Here is a 19,108-nt window from a genome sequence, read left to right as displayed (position 1 = left end):
CGCGCTCAGATGGGAGGTCGAATCGAAGGTGTTGACTGCCTTAGAAGGGGTAACGCCCCCGGCTCGTTGCCCACCGAACCGATTGTTTGTGCCGGAGGGGTTACTGTCAGACGTTCTCCAGTGGGGTCATTGTTCCAGTGTTGCTTGTCACCCAGGGGTTAGTAGAACTAGGTTTCTAGTCAAGCAACGATTTTGGTGGCCTGGTATGGCTCGTGACGTCCACGACTTCGTCTTGGCTTGTTCAGTTTGCGCTATTGGTAAGACTTCCAATTGACCTCCAGATGGGTTACTCTTGCCGCTGTCTGTCCCTTCGAGACCCTGGTCCCACATTTCGCTAGATTTCATTACCGCCCTCCCGCCCTCTAAGGGCAATACAGTGATTTTAACCGTAGTGGACCGGTCCTCGAAGGAGACTCATTTTATTCCCTTGCCCAAATTACCATCAGCCAAGGAAACAGCGGTAGCTGTCATTGACCACGTCTTCCGTATACATGGCTTTGCGACAGACGTGGTTTCTGACAGGGGTCCCCAATTCGTGTCCAAATTTTGGCGAGAATTCTGTAAATTGTTAGGAGCGACTGTTAGTCTTTCTTCCGGGTTCCATCCCCAGAGCAATGGTCAAACCGAGCGAGCCAATCAGGATGTCGAAAGGGTTTTGCGATGTTTGGCTTCCAATAATCCTTCGTCCTGGTGTCAGCAACTCTCTATTGTGGAGTACGCACACAATTCTTTGCCAGTGTCATCTACGGGCATGTCTCAATTTAAGTGTAGTTTAGGGTACCAACCACCTAATTTTGTCAGTACGGAATCCGAGGTTTCGGTCCCCTCCGCACACGCACTAGTCCAGAGGTGTCACCGCACCTGGACCAGAGCTCGCAGAGCTCTGCTCCATGCTAGGTCGCGCACCAAGGCTAAGGCCGATCGCCACCGGTCGAAGCCTCCCCGTTACGTCGTCGGTCAAAGAGTGTGGCTTTCAACCCAAAATATTCCTATGTGTTCCGTTTCGAATAAGCTTGCTCCCAAATTTATTGGCCCGTTTTCTGTTACCAAAATCATTAATCCGGTAACAGTGCCTTAGCCTTCCTCCGGCGTACAGGAGGGTTCATCCCGTGTTCCATGTGTCCAAAATTAAACCGGTGATTTTTTCCCGTCTTAACCCGCCTGCCACGGTTACCCCCCCCCCCCCCCGCCTCGTATCGTTAATGGGGAAACCACATATTTGGTTAATCGTATTCTGGACTCTAGACGGAGGGGATGCGGATTTCAGTACTTGGTGGATTGGGAAGGTTACGGTCCGGAGGAGAGAAGGTGGGTTCCTGCTCGAGACATACTGGATCACCGCCTTATTGATGATTACAATCTACAGGTAAAGCAGGCTGGGAACGTCAGGTGACGTCCTAGGGGAGGGGGTACTGTCACGGTAGGAAATCCATTGTTTTCTCCGTGTCATGTTTTGCGTTTGTATTTGTACTCTCGTAGTCTCCATGTGCTTGTTTGGTTGATTGTTGTCACCTGTGTGTTGATTGTCTCGCTCCAGCTGATCCTCATCTCCACTCAGCTACAAATACTCACCCATCTCTCTGTCTGTTGTCAGATCCTCATTCATGTCACAGCTTCCCAAGTTGGATTACCGTCTCCCGTGTTCTTGTTCTGGATTGTGTTCGTGTTGTCGTCTTCGTGTGAGTGTTCCGGTCTGTTCCTGGTTTCATCCATTGACCGTCTTCACATTCACCACCGACTTCACCATCCAGCACTTCTCACGCCACCGTAGACCTTCTTTCACCATTGCCTACATTCTGGACTCAGTTATCAATAAACTTCTTCTGATTGCCTGCATTTGCTTCCTCCTCTTTTACGAGCCATCACACGGCATGAATAACAATCTTAGTGTATTTACGTTTAGCGTTAGCCAGCACTTTTATATTTGCCAAGATGTCAGGCGCCCTGGCTCCCGGTAAACATTTGACTATGGTGGCTGGTGTCTATATATACACGTTCCGTACAATAGAATCACCAATAACTAGAGCACTTTCATCAGGTTTCTCAGTAGGTGCACCACTGAGTGGGGAGAACCTGTTTAATGTTTTGATCGGAACAGGAGATTGGTGTTTTGACCCACGACTACGCTGCCTCACTGTCACCCAGTTGTCCTGCTGCAGGGGCTCTGTTGCTGGAACCGAACAATGTACAGGAATCCATAAGCTTGACGCATCCAAAGGTTCGAATGAAAATGCTAATGACAAGCTAATGAGTGCTAACGCTTCGGGACGTGCCCGAAACACCTTTCCAGGAAGGTTTCCAGGAGGCATCCGGAACAGATGCCCAAGCCACCTCAGCTGGCTCCTCTCGATGTGGAGGACCAGTGGCTCTTCTCTGAGCTCCTCCTGATTGGCAGAGCTCCTCACCATATCTCTAAGGGAGCGCCCAGCCAGCTTTCGGTCATGACCCAGAGCTCTTGACCATAGGTGAGAGTAGGAACGTAGATTGACCCGTAAATTGAGAGCTTTGCCTTGCAGCTCAGCTCCTTCTTCACCACGACAGACAGGTACATTGACCGCATCACTGCAGAAGCTTCACCTATCCCCCTGCTCCATCCTTCCCTCACTCGTGAACAAGACCCCAAGATACTTGAACTCCTCCACTTGAGGCAGGAGTTCTCCACCAACCTGAAGGGGACACGCCCATCCCTAGTTATTATGATGCACTTACGTGTTGAGGATTTCAGAGAACTGTGCATCCTGGGAATTGACCCCTGCATGCTGTTTGCTCATTTAGAAAACTCTTTGATCATATTATTCTTATTATTTTGAATATGTCCCATAGAAATACAAGGGTATTCAATTAAGTATAATTCAGTAGCACGGTATATATTTTATGGTTAGTTCAATCTAAAAAAAGAAAATTTACTCATCTTCATGTTATTCATAACCCATAAGTCGTATTCTTTGGAACACAAATTAAGATAATTTTTTAGAAACCTGAGACATTTCTTTTCATCCATTTAGGTCTTAAAGGCTCCAAAAATGTCATAAAAACAAACCATGTGACTAATATTTTAATTCAGATTTTGGGTGCAAAACAATTCTTTTCTTCTCAAAATATCTTCACTTTTGCACACTCATCTTAATTAATGCATGCCTATTTTTGGAGTGATAAATCTATCTCAGGTTTTATTAAAAATGTCTATGTGTTCTGAAATTGAATGAAAGCCTATGGGTTTGAAACAATGTGAGAGTAAACAAATGATGACAAAATGTTCATTTTAGAGTGAACAAACCCTGTACGTTATTACCACAATATCGTTACTGTACCACAGCAACAGTCATATTTTGTAAGGGCTGTTGTAAACGTAGATGAAAAATGAATATGAATATGAAGTTTAATCTCCTGAGACTAAAATGCAATGTGTACTCATGAAATACGTAAGGAAAAAAAAGATTCATATCTTGATTTATCTGTCTGATGTTTGTGTGGTCATTGTGAAATTGCTTTGTTGTGCAAGAATGAGAACAATGACTTGCGTATCATTTAATTTATAAGAAACTCTTGCTAATTTACAGCATAATCTGTGATAAAATTAAACAGTAAGTAACTAGAGGCCTTTATTGTTAATATACTCAAAGTTAAAGACTGCTGTTAAAAAATAATTAAATTGTTTTAGGATGCTGTCTAAGGGAGCTGCTGAGTGTTTATGTATACTGTATATAGGGAGGCAGCTCAGTAGCTTTTAAACACATTTTCTGGTACATGTTTTAGTACATGTTAGACAAGGCTGGTTCTCAGTTAGAAAAGGGTGGATTGCCCACTTCAGGTTGGTAGAGAGTTCCTGCCTCAAGTGGAGGAGTTCAGGTATCTTGGGGTCTTGTTCACGAGTGAGGGAAGGATGGAACGAGAGATTGACAGACGGATCAGTGCAGCTTCTGCAGTAATGCGGTTGCTGTACCGGTCTGCTGTGGTGAAGAAGGAGCTGAGCTGTAAGGCAAAGCTCTTGATTTACCGGTCAATCTACGTTACTACTCTCACCTATGGTCATGAACTGTGGGTAATGACCGAAAGGACAAAATCCTGGATACAGGTGGTCGAAATCAGCTTTCCCTGTAGGGTGGCTGGGCGCTCCCTTAGAGATAGGGTGAGAAGCTCGGTCACTCGGGAGGAGCTCAGAGTAACCCCCATTTATTTTGGACACTCCTTCCACTTGGACACTTTATTCCCTGCTTTGGGTATTTTATGTCTTATTTCTGTTAAATAAAAGCCTTCACGAGGCCTGACACCACACCCGTGTCTGTTGTTTGCTTTTCCTGCCACACATCATAAAATGTAAAGTGCTGCATGAAGGTTTGTGAAACCTTTAGAATTTTCTATATTTCTACATAAATTTAACCCAAAAGATCCGATACGATGGCCATTCTGCAAGTGGTATCAATACAAAACAATAAGGGAGCTGCATAGGGGTAGTTCTAAGCTCTATAAGTGACTAAGGTAACAGCCGGACGATGGCCACCTTGGTGCTCCAGCAGAGACATCTCTAGCACAACCTTGCTGAGATGAACAACCTCTACTGCCCTGAAAGATAGCGGAGACCAGGACAACTAGAGCCCCAGATACAGATCCCCTGTAAAGACCTTGTCTCAGAGGACCACCAGGACAAGACCACAGGAAACAGATGATTCTTCTGCACAATCTGACCTTGCTGCAGCCTGGAATTAAACTACTGGTTTCGTCTGGTCAGAGGAGAACTGGCCCCCCAACTGAGCCTGGTTTCTCCCAAGGTTTTTTTCTCCATTCTGTCACCGATGGAGTTTGGGTTCCTTGCCGCTGTCGCCACTGGCTTGCTTAGTTGGGGTCAATTCATCCACAGCGATATTGTTGACTTGATTGCAAATAAATGCACAGACACTATTTAACTGAACAGAGTTGACATCACTGAATTCAATGATGAACTGCCTTTAACTATCATTTTGCATTATTGACACACTGTTTTCCTAATGAATGTTGTTCAGTTGCTTTGACGCAATGTATTTTGTTTAAAGCGCTATATAAATAAAGGTGACTTGACTTGACTAGATGAGGGTTGCTGACAAGGCTTGCATGCTTGACACCCCTATCTCGCAGGCTGGCCTTTTCAGTGGAGGGGACTTTTCCCAGCAGTTTATCATCAGTCCAGAAGGAGACCAAGGCCATCAAGCACATCTTGCCATACTGCTGGCACCGAGCAACCATTGGCAGTCTGCTCATCATCGAGGGCATCTACTTCTTCCCCGGTGCAGTCTTCCATGACACCTCAGCCACAACTTCAAACCACTCCGAGGAAGGCAATGCAGCCCATGGCCCAGGCAGCCAAGCAGACAGTGAAGTTGCCCTGACATTCATCAAGGTTGTGGAGGTTGCCCTTGCCCCGTTGGGCATTATCTCGAAAACTGGCTCATTATAGCTCACTCTCAAGATGATTTGTGTGAACACAGGGACCTGATGCTCCAGCACCCCAACCAGTTGGGGCTTCAGGTCAGCTGTGAGAAGAACAAGCTCTCCCTTGTGCAGAGAATCTCTTTTCTCGGTATGGAGTTTAACTCTTTCAACATTACAGTGTGGCTCACAAATGGGCATGCAACTCGTTCAGGGTGAAAACAATGATTCCACTGAAACAACTAGAGAGGCTCTTGGGACATATGGCATCCATAGCTGCAGTAACACAGCTTGAATTGCTGCATATGAGACCACTTCAGCACTGGCTACATGGCAGAGTCCTGAGATGGGCATGGCGCATTCCTATCATGCCGAGTTGTTGTCAGACTTTCAGCCCATGGAGGACCTTACTTTTCTATGGGCAGGAGTGCCTATAGAACAAATATCTAGGCATTTTGTGGTTGATGCCTCAAGATGGGCTGGGCTGCTGTGTCCAACAGGCATGCAGCCTCGGGCTCCCGGACAGGACCTTGACTCCAATGGCATATAAATTGCTTCAAGTTGCTCTAGTTCTGCTGGCCCTGCACTGGTTTCATCAATTGCTTCAGGGCAAGCATGTTTCAACTCACCTGCTATGTCCTCTTATGGAATCAGACCCAGTTCAGACCCAGTCACTGCGTGTCATTCATATGCTTTCACATGCTCTCACAACAGTTCACTTTCTCTGCAGAATAAAAACTCCACCCCCAGGTTGTCCAGCTGATAAGGATTGAGTCCTCCCATCGCCAGCTCTTTTACTCCCTGACTGTGGGGACCCATACCGTGGACGCACTGGCACACAGCTGGCCTGGGGGCCTGCAGAAATATGTATTTTCGCAAATAAACTTCCTTGAACAGACCATGGAGGAAGAGGAGCAGATTTTAATGTTTGCACCCTACTGGCCCGCCCAGACCTGGTTTTTGGATCTGGTGCTACTCACACCTGCCCCTCCCTTTAAGATGCAGTGGATTACCGCTCTCTTCTTTCTTTTAAAACAGTGCTCCTTACTGCGCTCACTTTCATCAAGAGGGTGGGGTACCTCCATGCATTTTCGGTCAGTGAAATGTCATTTGAATTAATACAGGCTGACTCTTATGTTTTCCTGAGACACAAGACTGGATACGTGCCCAAATTTCCCACCATTCCTTTCCGGGAACAGTTGGTGAACCTGCAAGCACTGCCCTTGGAGGAGATACAGATACAGGCCCTGTACATTTATGTGGACCGCACTCTGAGCTTTAGAAGTTCTGACCAGCTCTTTGTCTGATACAAAGGTCAATAGACAGGGAAAGCTGTTTCCAAACAGAAAATGACCCACTGGCTAGTGGATGCCCTGGCGTACCAAACACAAGGTGATCCATGCCCCCTAGGAGTGAGGGATCACTCCACTCGGAGTATGGCCTCCTCCTGGGTGCTGGCGCACAGCGCCTCTCTAGCAAACATCTATTGAGCTGTGGGTTGGGTGACAAGAAAGACTCTGTGTATCGCTTGCAGCACCATTCCCCTTAAACAGGGGGTTTGATGCCATCTCACTTCTTCGGGCATGTACCTCATCTGACAAACTCTGGATTGAGCATCCTCCAAGCACCCTTCGGCAGTCAGTAATAATTTTTGGCATGGACAATTTACACTATTTATTTATTTATTTTTATGACTCAATTTTCTTACTGTCACAGTGTTAGGGTGTTGTGGGAGTGTTGCAATGCTAGCATTTTGCTAATATGTTTTCAGTGGTTGTTGGCAGTTTCTCTGCAGTTACTAGGGTGTTCGGAGTGGTTTCCAGGACATTGTGGTTGCTAAAATATTCTAAGTGGCTGTTAGCATGTTGCAGTGCAGTTTCTAAGATAATCTGAGTAGTTGTTAACACGTTTCTATATAGTTGCTCATGTGTTCAAGGCAGTTGTTAGGATCTTTCTATGCAATTATTAATGTGTTCTGAGTAGTTGTTAGTAGGGCTGTGCGATATGGACACTTAAAAACCTATCACGATTTTTTTAAACATATTTCCAAAAGAAAACCAATGAGAGCTTTATCAAATGTCTCTAGAACAGACATAAGTCAAAATAATCACTAAGATGTCAAACAAAATGTCTAAACGTATTTATTTTTTTATTTTTTTTCATGCATTGGTCATAGAGCTCACTGTAGCGGTACCTCGGGTGTTATATGTTTTGCCCAATATATTTATTGCCCAAGGGTCACGTACTCCATCTGCAGTGCGTATACAGTAATTTATGTGTAAGCGGTTCAGAAGCAGCAACGAGAGTGCATCATTGTAATTCAAAAGCACATTAAAATAATGCGCGAGCGCGAATCTTTCCACTCGCACCAGTGATGCGCGGGTCAATGCCTACTATACTAAATGGCAAAGGTTTAATTGGCATTTTTATTTCAAAGGATCCGACCGACAGCGAGCCGAATATCATTAAAAATATTTTTGGATGACTCGTAACCGCGGGCACCCGCTCATTTTGGATCAACCCGCGCATCACTGACTTGCACGCAGATTTCCTTTGCTCTGTTATCAAAACCAGATGCGCGTGCTCAGATCATAGACTGTATAAGGCTCAGATACATGCTGACTTACAACGTGTCTCCTCTCATTCAACCTGTGTCCTGTGCACTCACAACTCTCTCTGCGCTCAGGCGCAAGATATTATATATTTTCGCACCTTTCTATTTATAACCTTTTCTTTTCTCCTCTTTTTACTGCGTGCAGTGTGAACGTTCTGATCCGTTAACATGGCTCAAAAAAACAAAAAAGGCTGCGCATCACAGACAGTGTGTGAACCTGGAGTTAGGTTATGCCCAGTCTGCTCTCAGTGCTCTGCTCTCGCGCTCCACTCAGGTGCGCTGCATCCTGATTGGTTCAGATAACATACTGCATGAGGTCAGGGCCGCGGAAAATCGTGCTATAAAGCGATTTAGAAATCGCGCACACTCAAATCACGATTTTATTTCGATTTCGATTAATCACACAGCCCTAGTTGTTAGCATATGGCTATGCAGTTAGTTGTTCTAAGTGGTTATTTGCCAGGTTGCTAAGGTGTTTGAAGTGATTATTTGCATCTTGCTATGCAGTTGTTAGGTGTTCTAAGTAGTTGTTAACATCTTGCTATGCAGTTACTGCAATGTTCTCACGAAAAATAACCATGGTGTTATTATAATAAAACTGTAGTAACCCATGTTTTTTTGGCTTGTTGAATACCATTTTGTATAACCACAGATTTACTACAAATACCATGGTTAAACTATGGTTAATATAGCAAAACCATGGCTATTTTGTGGTTACCATGGTTTAACTATAGTAACCATGGTTTTTTGGTTTTATTTGTAGTAAAACCATGGTTAATTTTCGTAAGGGGTTCTGACCTTCATACCCTTCTAGGGTATGCATTCAGTGTGCAACATAAATGTAATAATAGTATTCACATAAACTGTACACAGCCAGACATATACTGCTTGTACACGTGCCTTCAATTTTCTTGTACTAAAAGAAAACCTGTTGAAAAAAACTGCATGTCATGGTTAGGTGTGTTTTGAAGTATGAACAGGTTTTCATTTAATGCAAAAAAAATTTAAGAGCACATGTACAAGCTGAAAACATAAACATACCTAACTATCATATGTGTTTTTTTTTTTTTTCAACTTATCCACAATGCGGAAACATTGACTCAGACTGTTGTTTCACAGTTAACAAAGAAACAAAGGCGATAGAAAAACAATAAACTCATTTTGACCACAACATCTTTTGAGTGGCCTTTTATTGTGCCCAGCCTAAAGCACAAATGTGTAAATAATCATGCTGTCTAATCAGGATCTTGATATGCCACACCTGTGACTGTGAGGTGGATGCATAATAAATCATTATGTATTAGGTGGTGATAAACAATATAATGTGATACTAAATGTTTACCATATTGTTGTGACAAATAAACAAAAATCACTAAGACTACAAAGAAATTAAAATTAAGACAAGTCATTAAACTATTTGCATGGTACATCTAGAAACGTATATCATGGTATTACTGTGGTATATGTCAAATAAACATTTTTGTCAGTTCAGAAATATTTATAATAACACATATGTCATGGACTAGATCTTTTTTTTTTTTCGTAATGTCTTCATTACGGAAGGTTTATTAATTGTGTGGAAATTGAAATCGTTGCATTTTTTTATGTATTTTATTTTACTTTTTATATTCTTTCAGAGGAGGAACTGCGGAAGCTACGAGAAGAAACCAATGTGGAGACCCTTAAGCAGGAGTTGGAGAAAGAACACAGCAGAAGACTAGACCTGGAACAGAAGATGAGTGATATGCTGAAGACTAGGTGAAAAAAAGAAAGAAATGGTATACAGGAAAGCATTAAAAAGACCTGAAATGCAGAAAGTTTTGAGTAGAAATCACAAGTTTAATTAGGTTTTGGAGAAAACTTTTATTGTAGCATACCACAGTTTAATAGTTTCCCTCTATAGTATGTGATAAATTGATGGATGTTGGCAGTGTTCAGTGATCTGGTCCTGTACTCTTTCTGGCTGTCATGGTAGAACTGACCACAGTCCATGCCACAAACTGAGTAATATAAAAAAATATATAAAAATAGCCACTACATCCCACCACCCAAAGGTCCATCAACAGGAAGCCAATGTCAATATGAAGAGATGTGAATAGCAATATGTCAGTGCAGAGTGTTCTTTCCACTGATCTCATTTCAACATCTAATTGATTCAGATTTGATTGCCAGCACATTGTAGGCTTGCACAGGCTGAGCTACTATGAGGAGAAGTTTCTGATAGTTAATCTGCAAATATGTGTAGAAGAGCAATGTGTTTATGAGGTCTAAATTACAGTTTGAATTGAATTGAAAGTTAATGTTGTTTGTGTTTCCTGCCGAAGGTGTGAAGATTCTCCACCTCATCCTCCACGGAAGCAACAGCCACCTGCAGCTAATGGCACAGGTAATACAGCCCTCAATGTTATCAGAATCAGAATCAGAAAGGGGTCACCATACTTGGCTGAATGTCACGTCACTTTAAGGAATTAATTTTGGTGAAAGAAGCTTCAAGTGCACAGAGACAACAACAACACGCACAGATTATATAAAAAATGAGACGTGCTGCTTTTGGTCTCGTACTCTATCGCATACGTTGTCAGTGTTGTGCGCTTGCTAAGTCCTTGGTTGTGATAAACAGTAAAGTGCGTTCAAGCGCCAACCAAGAGAGTGTAAAGACATTTGTGAGAAGCAGTTAAATCAGCGGGAGTTAAAAGCAGACCATAAGTGTATTTATTTCTTGTCTCATTAGTGTTTAGCGCAGTTGGCGTTGCTAGGAAACACTTGTTTGTGTACTGTGTTGAGACGTGCTGCGTTTGGTCTCGTACTCTATCACATACGTTGTCAGTGTTGTGCGCTTGCTTAGACCTTTGTTGTGATAAACAGTGTGTTCAGCTGAATTCAATTTTTCGTTTTGTTGGGTTTAAAAAAGATTAGTATACTGCGGCAGTGGTCGCAGCAGCCCTCCAGTTAAGCCTTCCTCGTGTGAAGACCGAAGAGTGTAAAGACCATCGACTCTACCGTGCGACTCCACCGGGCAGGGACACCGACTGGGGATATAAGTATTGTTTTGATTAATCTCCTTTTCCTTCTCCTTGTTTAATTTCTGTTTCAGTTTTTGTTTATAACCAATTCTCACTATGTGTTTCCAGATCCCTACTATCATTACCACTCGTAAACCATGCATCACTCAATGTAGACAGCGCAATCATAACAACCTGCACAATTTGCCTGTGTCTGCTAATAGACTACTTTCTTTTTCTATTGGTCTCTGGAATTGCCAGTCTGCTGTAAACAAAGCCGATTTCATTACTTCTATTATTAGTCATTCAAAGCTTCATCTCATGGCCTTAACAGAGACCTGCAGCACTCTCCAATAACTTCTCATTTTCCCACTCCCCCCGTTTGACTGGAAGAGGTGGAGGTACTGGTCTGCTCATCCCTAATGTTTGGAAATTAGCCTTTACCATCTTTGGGTAACAACAGCTCCTTTGAATCTCATTCAGTTACTGTTACCTACCCTTTTAAAATACATTTTGTAGTTGTCCTTTGACCCCCAGGACCACTGGGTAACTTTTTGGATGAATTAGATGTGTTGCTCTTAACCTTTTCTGAGGATAGTACTCCCCTAGTTATGCTTGGAGATTTCAACATCCATCTAGATAAACCTCTGTTTGCTGATTTCCACTCTCTCCTTTCCTCTTTTGATCTCAACCGAGTGTCAACTATTGCTACTCACAAATCAGGCAACCAATTGGACCTTATTTATAAACGACACTGCTCTACTGATCATGTTCTGGTTACTCCACTGCACACGTTGGATCATTTCCTCCTCACTCTTAACCTCAACATGGTCCCTGACACATCACTTACTCCTCCACATGTCATCTTTCGACGTATCTGCCGGCTATCTGCAATGGTTACATCTTCACTTCCTTCCCCTAAACTGTTTGCATCTTTGGACGCATACAGTGCTACTGATACTTTCTGCTCCACTCTTACATCTTGTTTAGACACTGTTTGCCCCTTATCTTCCAGGCCAGCTCGTAACACCCCTTCTGCCCCTTGGTTATCTGATGTTCTACGCGAACACCGTTCTAAGCTTAGAGCTTCTGAAAGGGTGTGGCGCAAGTCCAAAAATACTACTGACCTTATTGTGTATCAGTCACTCCTATCTTCTTTCTCTGCTAATGTCTCATCTGCTATAAAGAAATACTACCATAACAAAATTAACAATTCATCTAACTCTTGCATGCTTTTTAAAACATTTTCCTCACTTCTTTGTCTCTAATAGCTGATGACTTTGCAACGTTTTTCATTAATAAAATTAAACACATTAGTGCACAGTTTTCCACACCACAATCATTCAAGCTCATATCACCAGCAAACTTACACTCATTTACATCCTTCTCTTCACTCTCTGAGGCAGAAGTCTCAAAACTCATCCTTTCTAACCACCCTACTACTTACCCGCTTGATCCTATTCCATCTCATCTTCTTCAAGCCATTTCACTAGTTCACGCTTACATATAATTAGCTGAGGAATGGTATGCATATTTGGCATGCTGTCCGGGGAAGGGCTCCGAGCTCGGGAATGGCCCGAACCTAGAGTACCCCCCCTTCCCCGTCTATTATAAAGTGAACTTGAAATGAGGAGATGGGGTGGAGGAGGGATGCTGATAAACCGTCAATGGATAGAGGTAAGTCAGCGATATTTATACTATGGTATTGATTACTTGATTATGGTCCACCTGTGTTATGGCGGAATCGTAGGCCTGGCCGAGCGGTAGGAGGACACGGGGGAGTCAGCCGCGGTTCTCGCCGGAGGCGGCGAAGGTAGGCCTAGGCATCTTGGGCGGCGAGTAGCTGCTCGCGCCGTACCGCGCCCGCGTGTTGGAGCCTGGGGCTCGATTTGGTTGCCACGACGGGAAGGGGTGGCCTTGGAGCCGGCTGGCTGCGGTGATGGGGCTGAGGAAGAGCTGGATGAGTCTTCTCACGAGGAATCTCGGTATTGGGACATGGTGCTATGCATGCGGACCAAAATGCTGATAAACCGTCAGTGGATAGAGGTAAGTCAGCGATATTTATACTATGGGATTGATTACTTGATTATGGTCCACCTGTGTTGATTAGGCTAAGTATCTGACGCGCTCCTCCCGAATCTTATTAATAAATTACATTTCTCCTGCAGCTATACCTGCACTCACTCACATCATCAACACTTCCCTCCACACTGGTGTTTTCCCCTCATCATTTAGACAGACACGTATAACTCCACTACTTAAGAAACCCAACCACAACCCATCTCTTTTAGAGAACTACAGACCAGTTTCTCTTCTTCCTTTCATTGCAAAAAGACTTGAAAGAGCTGTGTTCAAACAAGTCTCTACATTTCTCACACACAACAATCTCCTTGACAGCAACCAATCTGGCTTCAGAAGTGGACATTCAACTGAGACGGCCTTGCTCTCAGTTGTTGAAGCTCTAAGACTGGCAAGAGCAGAATCCAAATCTTCAGTACTTATCCTGCTTGATCTGTCCGCTGCTTTTAACACAGTTAATCACCAGATCCTCCTTCTATCAACCCTACTGGCAAATGGCATCTCAGGAACCACACTTCAATGGTTTGAGTCTTACCTATCAGATAGGTCCTTCAAAGTATCTTGGAGAGGTGAGGTGTCCAAGTCTCAACATCTAACTACTGGGGTGCCTCAGGGCTCAGTTCTTGGAACTCTTCTCTGTCTACATGGCATCATTAGGTTCTGTCATTCAGAAACATGGCTTTTCATACCACTGCTATGCTGATGACACTCAACTCTACCTCTCATTCCATCCTGATGATCCAACAGTAGCTATTTGCATCTCAGCTTGTCTAACAGACATTTCTTCCTGGATGATGGACCATCACCTTCAACTCAACCTTGCCAAGACAGAACTGCTTGTGATTCCAGAAAACCCATCGTTCCATCACAATTTCACCATCAAGTTAGGCACTTCAACCATAACTCCTTCAAAAACAGCTAGAAGCCTTGGAGTTATGATTGATGATCAGCTGACTTTCTCAGACCACATTGCTAAAACTGTCAGATCCTGCAGATTTGCTTTATTCAACATCAAGAAGATCAAGCCCTTTCTTTCGGAACATGCTGCACAACTCCTTGTTCAAGCTCTTGTTCTGTCCAGGCTGTACTATTGCAATGCTCTCTTGGCAGGTCTTCCAGCCAATTCTATCAAACCTTTACAATTAATTCAGAACGCGGCAGCAAGATTCATTTTAAATGAGCCAAAAAGAATACACTTCACACCTCTGTTTATCAATTTGCACTGGCTTCCAATTGCTCGCATAAAATTCAAGGCATTGATGTTTGCCTACAAAACTACCACTGGCTCTGCACCCATTTACCTAAATTTGTTACCTCAGACTTATGTGCCCTCTACAAGCTTGCGAAGCACAAAGTCACTTTTACGGACTTTTAAAGTAAATGTTCCCTCCTGGTGGAATGACCTTCCCAACTCAATCCGAGCAGCTGAGTCCTTAGCCATCTTCAAGAACGGCTTAAAACACATCTCTTCCATTTTTATTTGACCCTCTAACTTTATCACTCAATATTCTAATTATATTCTTAAAAAATCTAACTACCTTTATAATCTTTTTGTATTCAATTTTTCTTTTCATTTATTATGCAATTATATATATGTGTATGTGTAAAGACCTCTAACTAGCTTGCTCTATTCTTTTTTTATTCTATCTGTTTTCTTTTTATTTATTATATTATTTAAAATCCCATGCTACGTGTACTGTGTTAACCTAACTGAGACTTGTTATAGCACTTATATATCATTGCTCTTTTTGTTGTTTTTGATTGCTTCCACTGTCTTCATCTGTAAGTCGCTTTGGATAAAAGCGTCTGCTAAATGAATAAATGTAAATGTAAATATATATATATATATATATATATATACACACACACACATATATATATATATATATATATATATATATGTAAATGTAAATATGATATATATATGATATTATGACATCAAGGAACAAAACATTTTTAGATGAATATACTTCTACACCTCACAATTTTTTAGGTCAATTATTAATAGTAATTTTAAGGCAGAATTTTATCTTAACTGCTATGATTTTTATTTATTTAATTATTGTTTTATGATGAAAAGTATTTTTTTAAAAAGGTTTACTGACAATGTTCTACTTTACCCAATATGTGTGTGCTGTAAATTTTTATACTAACCACAGAAATATTTTTTTTTAAATAATTTCACATATATTTATGGAATCGTGAAAAGCTAAGGAGCCATAAAGTCAGGATTTTGGAATTTTCACCTTCTCTATTTGTCTGTCAGTCATGTGGGTTCAAGTGGTAATTGTGTCTCTAATCCTGTGTTGAGGTTGTTGATTTTCTGGCTGGTTTGTGGTTTAGGTTTGTGACTGAAATTTCTGCTTCAGGAAGCATTCAGCTGTTATTTTAGGCACTTGTCTAAATTCGTAGACCATCTAGGCCAGACCAACCCCTTTTGTCTAAAGCAGGAAATGAGAATGTGGAGCACACCCATGCCCCCCACCCCTTGATTAATTCAATTCATATATGTATATATTATTGGTATGATATACTTAAGTACATATTGACAAATAATTGTACATAGCAAAATAAAAACAAACAAATGTACATATATATTATTAATGTGTGTTGTGTGTGATTTTGATCAGTGGTTCGATGTTTAGGTAGGAAGAAAATTTGCTGATGATATGGTGCTGCTATAGAACAAAATCCCTTTACCCCAAATTACTGTTTACACTGATCCCTCTGTAGTTCTTAGGATCTGTTCTGTCTCCACTTTTAAAGATAGTAGAGATGAGTCCTGTGTCCCAGACCTCAGGAAAAACACCCAAACTCAGAATCAGGTTAAAATGTTTAAGAGTTGCAGTCTGAAGTTCAGGACAGGTGTTATTTTTTTAAGAATCTCGTTTTCCTCTCTTTCTCAGTACACCCACTGCAGGATTCATATTAAAAGAGATTTGGTTTTGGCTAAATCTAAATCAAATATATGTCTAAAATCTCTCTGTAGACAAACAACAGAAAGAGACAGTGTGTTCGCGGCTGCAGAGCTGGCTGTATGATCAGTTTGGGGTTTATATCGAGGATTTTCGCTTCCAGCCTGAGGAGAACACGGTTGAGGCTGAGGAGCCACTAAGTGCTAAAAGGTCAGTTGAGAAAAATCACTTGTGGAATTCATTCTTCATATAATTTGTGTGAAACTGAAATACTCTTCTCCAATACTATGTCACAGAGATCATTTTCTGTCTAGTAAACATCTGCCTCCATGTGGCAAGGATGCTTTTAGTCAGAATAAGCTACGTTTAATGGCACAGAAGAGATCTTTACAAGGGGCAGGATGGAAACTGATATAACATTGAGCTTCTATTTTGAACAGAAAATTAATTTGCCTTGTAAAATGAAAGTGTCCGTTTGTCTTAATATATGTTCCTTTCCAGTTCTATCAAACTATGTATTTCTTAGACTTAACATGTCACATTTAGATGGCATTACAACACATATATGTTTACATTTCTTACATTTCTACAGTTGTTTAAGCTTCACAGTTCTATTTGGTTTATTTCATAGACACAGTATTTTGAACATTTTGAGAATCTTCAAGGTTTTGTGGTTTGTGGTCAAATTCACACTTGCTAAACAGGAATTCTGGGTCTGATGTCAAGTCAATGCATGTAACTGCCTCAATTATAGGCCATGTCTCTTAAATGTCCACTTATGAAGTCAAGTCAAGTCAAGTCACCTTTTTTTATATAGCGCTTTAAACAAAATACATTGCGTCAAAGCAATTGTCAATTGTGTCAAACGCAGCACTAAGATCCAATAAAACTAATAGAGAGATACACCCACGATCAGATGATAAAAGCAGGTCATTTGTAATCCTCACATATACCATTTTTCTCAAGGAAGGAATATAATTGTGAAGATACCACCTTTTCTAGTATCTTGGACAGAAAAGGGAGATTAGAGATTGGTCTATAATTAACTATAATTAACTGTAGCTGACGGCTGAATGGTTGCAATTTTATCTCTAATAGTATCGATTTTAGAAGTAAAGTAGTTCATAAAGTCATTACTGCTGTGGTGTTGGGAAATGTCAACACTTGTTGAGGCTTTATTTTTGGTTAATTTAGCCACTGTTTTGAATAAATGCCTGGGGTTATGTTTGTTTTCTTCTAAAAGAAAAGAAAAGTAATCGAATCTAGCAGTTTTTAATGCTTTTCTGTAGGATAGGTTACTTTCCCGCCAAGCAATACGAAATACCTCTAGTTTTGTTTTCCTCCAGCTGTGCTCCATTTTTCGTACATTTTTCATACAGATTTTTCCTCCAGCTGCGCTCCATTTTTCGTACATTTTTCATACAGATATATGTATGAAGTATATATCTGTCTCTGAAGAGAATTATTGAGTGTGTACTGGCCACAGCTGTCTGCTTTCATTGATTTACACAATTTAACTGTCACTTAGCAATAAAAATACAAGACAAGCTGTGGTCGCTGGAAGAAATCATTGGAGTTTGCTGAAGGGAAAGTCACTTGTCTCTTGTGTATGAATGATACCTCAGATTGTTCTTAAATTGAGATTAACTCAGAAGCTTTAAAAATATAGCTGTGTTGTTGTTTTTGTTTTTTGCTTTTGACTGAACAGTTGCTTTGTCTCTGTTTCAGATTAACAGAAAATATGCTACGACTTAGTAAGTCTTTTTTTTTTGTTGTATTAAAATTTCCTGTGGTTTTGTTGATATTGAGGAGTAGTCCTATCATATACTTTATCTCAAGTCTTGATGATTTATTACCCTGATTTATGGCCTGATTTATGGCCGTACAGTCCGTGTAGATTGACAGGTAGTCAGAAGTGTGCACGGTCAGTTGGATTGATATATGACTATAAGGCCTGTCAGTCAAAGCGGTTGCCATGCCACTGGGTCCTGTGACCCTTGATTGACATGGCAGAGGTGTGTAAATCAAAAGATCAAAGAGATCTCAGATTTGACTTGTGTTGCGTTTATTATTGGATATATGATGGTTGTATCTGTAACCAGAGCAGTGGGGGATTTCTTATGATGGTTGTATCTGTAACCAGAGCTGTGGGGGGTTTCTGTGAAGTTCCTTTCTGGCTTGTTGTTCACACCAAAAGACAGTGGGAGGTGTTTGGGTTCTTCCTGGGAAAAAAAAATGGCTGTGCAAAAGTGAGGGTTTTGACGTCTAGACAGGATCAATGTTTGTTTGATCTATATGGTGTTGATACCTAGGCACCAACAGGCCACATGCTCCCCGTCTACAAACACATTTGAAAAGGAGGACGATGTCTGGTGTCTTTCCAGGTGAGAATTTCAAAGAGTGAGAGAGACAATTATCTAAATCATCAACTAACCAAGCCGCTGAAGAGATAAATAATTGAATGTTATCTGGAATTAATAAAATCAAACAGGCATTCCTTAATGTTAAGAAAATACTATCCATAATATGTGATGTGTAAAAGGAGTTGAAATCTCACGCTAATTTTAAAACCGACTTTAAACACACACACACACACACACAAATTGGTTTTCCATGTTCTATGGGACATCCCGTAGACGTAATGCTTTTTTAGACTGTACAAATTGTATTTTGCATCACCATACACCAACCTTACACTTAAACCTACCCCTTAAAGAAAATTTCGTTAATTTTAAGATTTTCAAAAACACTTCATTCTGTATGATTTATAAACTTGTTTCCTCACAGGGACAAAAACAATCCCCAAGGATTTTGGATATTGCCATCATTGTTCCCATAACATGGGGTATACCTGAACCACACACACACACACACACAGTAAAACTGAGTAAACTAAATTTTATTTATGAGCAAATTCGTATTTGTTGTTTTTACTTTGTGTTATGTAAGAAATGTTTTAATTTAATAATCTAACCTGTAGTATGTGTACTGTAAATGAACAAATATACATTTAGCTTAAACTCAGTAAAATAATTACACCTACCATTTTAAACATGTTTAAAAGATTACACATTGTGTGTCACTAAAGCAAGGCA

General features: G+C 41.2%; 1 protein-coding gene across 1 annotated transcript in view; it reads left to right on the top strand.

Annotated features, from left to right (window-relative positions):
* Positions 1 to 3,928: 3,928 nt before the first annotated feature.
* Positions 3,929 to 19,108, top strand: part of LOC113098819 (GRAM domain-containing protein 4-like) — a 63,247-nt gene continuing 48,067 nt past the window's right edge. Inside the window, exons 1-6 of the mRNA XM_026263910.1 lie at positions 3,929 to 3,974; positions 4,755 to 4,769; positions 9,655 to 9,775; positions 10,342 to 10,403; positions 16,088 to 16,223; positions 17,742 to 17,767. Coding sequence (XP_026119695.1) covers positions 3,929 to 3,974; positions 4,755 to 4,769; positions 9,655 to 9,775; positions 10,342 to 10,403; positions 16,088 to 16,223; positions 17,742 to 17,767 — 406 coding nt within the window. The remainder of the gene's footprint in view (positions 3,975 to 4,754; positions 4,770 to 9,654; positions 9,776 to 10,341; positions 10,404 to 16,087; positions 16,224 to 17,741; positions 17,768 to 19,108) is intronic.

This window comes from Carassius auratus, unplaced genomic scaffold, assembly GCF_003368295.1.
Source record: "Carassius auratus strain Wakin unplaced genomic scaffold, ASM336829v1 scaf_tig00216702, whole genome shotgun sequence".
Lineage (NCBI taxonomy): Eukaryota > Metazoa > Chordata > Actinopteri > Cypriniformes > Cyprinidae > Carassius > Carassius auratus.
Note: the sequence above shows the minus strand (reverse complement) of the source record. Positions and strands in the feature narration are given on the sequence as shown.